A 5,000-nucleotide genomic window follows, 5' to 3' on the forward strand; every position below is an offset into this window, starting at 1 on the left:
GGGGAGCAGGTCCCCCAGGCTGCAGCCCCAAGTCTGCATGGGAGAGATGACTGGAGGCATGGATGTGGGCCAGAGCTGAGAGGAGCAAGGCTGAAGTGCCAGGCAATGGGCTGCAGGGAAAGGAGTGTTGGCAGGACACACGAACTGAATTCCAGTCTTGCCCCTGACATTTGCTGCCCAGGTGACCTTGGGAAAGTCATTTTGATTACAGGTTTGCCAAATGCTTTACAAAAATCTCTCATTTGATCCTCACAACAAACCTTGAGCGTCTTGCTTTCCTTCTCTGATTTCCTTCCCCAATTTCTCCTCTATCCAGAGAAGACTTTGAGACAGACCTCTGCAGCGTCTTTCCATCCCATAATTCTGTGGCTTTCATGATCCCCATTTTCACAGATGAGGAAACTGAGGTTAGGTGACTTAACCAGGGTCACGTAAAAGGAAGAGGCAGGATTCAAACTCAGGTTTTCCTGATTCCAGGTCCATTACACTATCCTTTGTGTAATCTCTTGGCCTCAGTTTCCTTAACTGTATAATTAGGGATTTGGAGGGAAAACCTTTGAAATCCCTCATGGCTGTTGTTAATCTATGGTTCTTCCACAATTTGACAGATCAAGCTTGGCCCTGGAGAAAAGAAGGAGAGAAGGCAGAAAATTCACCCCCTTCCCTTCTTTGCAGGGATGGGAGACTCCAGGAAGCTGAGCAACTATCAGGATTGGTTAGTTTTACTGACCTGCTTTTTCACTCTCTTTGTTACAAGGGCTGCTGCACTGGGGGAAGAGAAAGAAGGAAAAAGGAAGAAAAAAGAAAAATTATATATTTTGAGTGCTCACTAGTGGCCTCTGGTGGCTACGTGGCCACACTACAAGCGGGAGGGGTGAGGGGCGTGGTTAGAGCAGGGGGTGGGACCAAGGGGCGTGACTGTGTTTGCCAGAAACCAAAATGGAGGCTGTGGCTACAAAAGGGGGCGGGCTTTGTAAGGGGCCTAAAAGGGGTCACAGGTGGAAACTGGGAGTTGAGGCGGTGACTTCGCTTTCTGGAACCCAAGTTGGGGCAGGGAGGGAGCCAGGAGGCAGGCTGGGGTGGCTGAAAAAGGTCAGGAGCTCCCCAGGCCAAGGCAAAGAGCCCAGCAGAAGTTGGGGCGCCTGCGAGGAACAGGGGCTCCCCCTCGCGCTGGTGCTGGCAGAGGGACTCCTTTCAACTTAGCAGTCGCGGAAGAAGGGGCAGAAACAGGGATGGGCACTGCGGCTCCGCCAGGAGGTGGGCCGGCTGCACGGGCTGGCAGTGGCTGAAGGCAGCATGTGGCAGCGGGAGGCAGCGGGAGCCCCTTAAGCCTGGCGGGGCCCCAAAGGCTTGAAAGCGGCTGAGTGTGGGGCAGCCCCAGTGGAAGGGGGGAGCTCCGGGAGAGCCCGCTGGAGGCTTGGTGGGCGAGCTGGGAAACTAGTTCCGCAGGGATCTGAGGTGAGGTTCTGGGATCCTGTGTGAGTCGCCAATTGTAGGTTTTAAAATTAATATTCAATGCCTCCAAAGTAGGATATTTATAAGGATTTATTAATATTAATTTAGAAAGCTAGAGAGTCCCAGGGAGCCTTTCCCACTCACCTCACCTGGAAGAGAGAGGCTCCGCCCACCAGGACAGATCAGCACTCCATTCACGTGCAAGAGAGGGGGCGTGGCACAACAAACCCTAATTAAATACAGACCACTTACACAGGCACCTATACACAAGGCAAAAGGAATTGTGGGAAATACAGAAAGGACGTTTGGGTAATGTAGTTTCAGGGGTTCAAGATTTTTCAACTATTCAGAGTAAAGAAAAAGAAAGGAAGAAAGAAAGAAAGAAAGAGAGAAAGAAAAGAAAACCCGTATAAAGGGGGAAAAAGAAAGAGGGACCTTTGGAAATAAAATATTTCATAGACTGGTAAAAATTGTCAACAGAGCATCAGACCTCTAATGACCCTTCTAACTCTGCAACTCTTTTGGAGTTCATTGTAGTGGTCATCAGGTAGTTACTTATGGCCATAGTTCACAGAGCACTAGGCCCTGAGTCAGGAAGACTCATCTTCATTAGTGCAAATCAGGCCTCTGTTACTTAGTAGCTGTGTTACCCTGAGAAAGTCACTTAACCCTGTTTACCTCAGTTTACTCATCTGTCAAATGAGTTAGAGAAGGAAATGGTAAATTACTCTAGAATCTTTACCAAGAAAGCCCCAACTGGGGTTATGAAGAATTGGATAAGACTAAAAAAATGGCTAAACACATAAGTAGTGGTGACCACAGAAGGTAATGCACTCTATCTCAGATGAGAGGAAGCAAAGTACTTTGGACTTGATATCAAGAAGACCAAGTATCCCATCTCTGATACTGGATATGTGACCAATGGTAAGTCTCATAACCATCTAACTTTCCTCATATGGAAAATAAGGGGGCTGGGCCTGATGACTTTGGACATTTGTTCTGAAATCAGGAATACTTTGGTTCAAATCCTGCCTCAAACATTTCCTGGCTCTGTGACAGTGAGGAAGTCTGAGCAAGAATTTCCATTTACTTTTTGTGCCTGTTTCCTCATGTGTCAAATGAGAAGGTTCTCCGAGGCTCTTTCCAATTCTAAATCTATGACTATGACCACTAAAGCATCATCCAACTCTTAATCTATAATGTTATGATTTTTTTCAGATGATTCTCATTCTATCACTCTCTTGCTCAAGCATCTTCAGTGGCTCTCTAGCAAACAAAGGATAAAAATACTAATTCTTGAGGCATTTAGGGTCCTTCATAACCTGGTTTACAAATCTACACTTGTTATCTTATCTCCCAACACTATCCTTCAATGGACTCTACCTTCTAAGGAAATTGAATTGTTCTAATCCGGAGGGACTTATGAGAAAGAACCCTCTCCACATCCAGAGAAAGAACTGTGGGAGTAGAAACCCAGAAGAAAAACATAGGATTGATCACATGGTTCAATGGGTATATGACTAGGGATGTTGACTTTAACTGATCACTCTATTGCAAATATTAATAACATGGAAATATGTTTTGAAAACTAATACATGTATAACCCAGTGGAATTGCTAGTCAGCTCCAGGAGAGGGGAGGGAAGAGACAGGGAAAGAACATGAACCATGGAACCATGGAAAAATATTCTTAATTAATTAGTTGTTTTTAAAGAGACCTCAAATTGTTCTTAGAAGTTAACATGTCATCTCCCACTACCATATAATTGGACCCTTTCTGTCCTATGCCAGGAATGCTCTCCTCTCCTTTTCTCCACCTTTCATAAGCTTTGTCTTCCATAAAGGCCCAAGGTAAAGATCTCCTTCATGGCAAACTTCCTTGATCAAGACCCTGACCTCCCACACCCAACTCTAAACGATTTATCCTTCCTCAATTTTACCTAGAGTATTTTATCTGCACTTCCCCTTTGCCCTATCAGAGAATTACCTTTTTTTTTTTTTTTATTTTTTTATTTTTTTTTTTTTTAAACAGACTGTTCAGGCACAAAAACAAAACCGCATTTCCAGTAAGCGACAGCATTGTAAAAAATGTGATTTTTTGTCAGTGTTTGCTTTTCTTTGACTTCTTGTGAGATCTGTGCGGAGATCGAGACTGAGACCTGGATTTCTTCCCTGATTTTTTAGGGGACCTAGATCGTGATCGCCTAGACCTTTTAGGTGTCCTTGAACCAGATGGTGATCTTTTGGCCTTTTTACTAACATCTCTAGGAGAATCTTTGTGAGATGACCTGGAACGTGAACTCTCTTTGTGAGACCTCTCTGATCGCTCTGATCGCTCTGATTTTGGAGACGGGGATTTTGCTCGGCTACCACTACTGCTCCGAGATGGACTGGGTGATGTACTATGTCGCCTTTTCCTTTCTTTTCTCGTAGGTGTGCATTCATCTTTTTCCTTCTTGTCTTTGGATCGGGATTCCAGTTTCTCTTTATCCTTCTTGTCTCTCTCACGTTCTCTTTCCAATTCCTTCTCCTTTTCTCTTTGAAGAAGTTTGTCTCTGTAGTGTTCCACTTGTTCTTGAAAACTCTGCCCTGGTTTTTTCGGTCTTTTCCCAGATTCCAATTCATCCTGAAACTTCATCACTTTGAGCTCTATTTCTCGAAGCTTAGCTCGTTTTTCTTCACTCATTTCAGAATATTTAATAGAAGACTTGGACTCCGTCATTTCTTCTTTGATTGGATTGGAATACAAATGATGCTCTTCAGATTTGGAGCTCTGAGTATCTTCCTCATCTTCACTCTCTTCTTCTTGATTTTGATTTTCTTCTTCTTCTGATTCTTCATGCTGGTCAAATAACTCCCATTTAGATGTTGTTACCGCCTGCGCTTCCAATTCCGATTCATCTACTGCTTCCCATTTGGATGGGGCCACTTTAAAAATGGGCTCATTCTTTTTTGAATCTTCAGAGGTATCCAAAGGCACACCATCGAGATCATCATCAAGTGACTTTATGGGGACTCCATCAAGATCATCAATGGGAGTGGCATCAATAGGAATTCCATCAACATCTTCCAAAGGTGCACCATCCAGCTCTTCCTCAATGGGGGCACCATCAAGATCATCTGGTACTTCCTCTGTTTCTTTTTCTTCAATAATATTTACAAGTCCCAAAAATATATTTTGTAATCTGATCAAAAATGTTTCTGGATAAATTGCCCAGTCCTCCCATGCTCTGAAGCAGGTCATTACTCTTTGCTTGAAGTTTTCAGATTGTAAATGGCCTTGAATTGTACGGTAGGTGGCATTGAGGTCTGAAAATATCTGACATAACTTTGTTTCAAAAAATTTTCTATAATATGAAGCATTGGCAACTTTTGCTGAAGAATTATACAACACATCAGAAACCAAATATAATCTGGCAATCTTCTTAGGTAGTGGTGTTTTCAAGATGGACAGTGACTCAGTAATACAATCCACAATTTCTTCAGCAGCTTCAGCATTATTAAGACAGAAAACCATTGCATCACCAATATCATTTTTTCGAGGAG

General features: G+C 43.6%; 1 protein-coding gene across 1 annotated transcript in view; it reads right to left on the reverse strand.

Moving 5' to 3' along the window:
• Positions 1-3,474: 3,474 nt before the first annotated feature.
• The window catches only part of LOC123256340 (U2 snRNP-associated SURP motif-containing protein-like), a 1,991-nt gene continuing 465 nt past the window's right edge, over positions 3,475-5,000 (reverse strand). The window contains 1 exon segment of the mRNA XM_044684980.1: positions 3,475-5,000. This exon segment is cut by the window's right edge and continues 378 nt beyond it. Coding sequence (XP_044540915.1) covers positions 3,556-5,000 — 1,445 coding nt within the window. The 3' untranslated portion in view covers positions 3,475-3,555.

Source organism: Gracilinanus agilis, unplaced genomic scaffold (assembly GCF_016433145.1).
Source record: "Gracilinanus agilis isolate LMUSP501 unplaced genomic scaffold, AgileGrace unplaced_scaffold57892, whole genome shotgun sequence".
NCBI classification, from domain to species: domain Eukaryota; kingdom Metazoa; phylum Chordata; class Mammalia; order Didelphimorphia; family Didelphidae; genus Gracilinanus; species Gracilinanus agilis.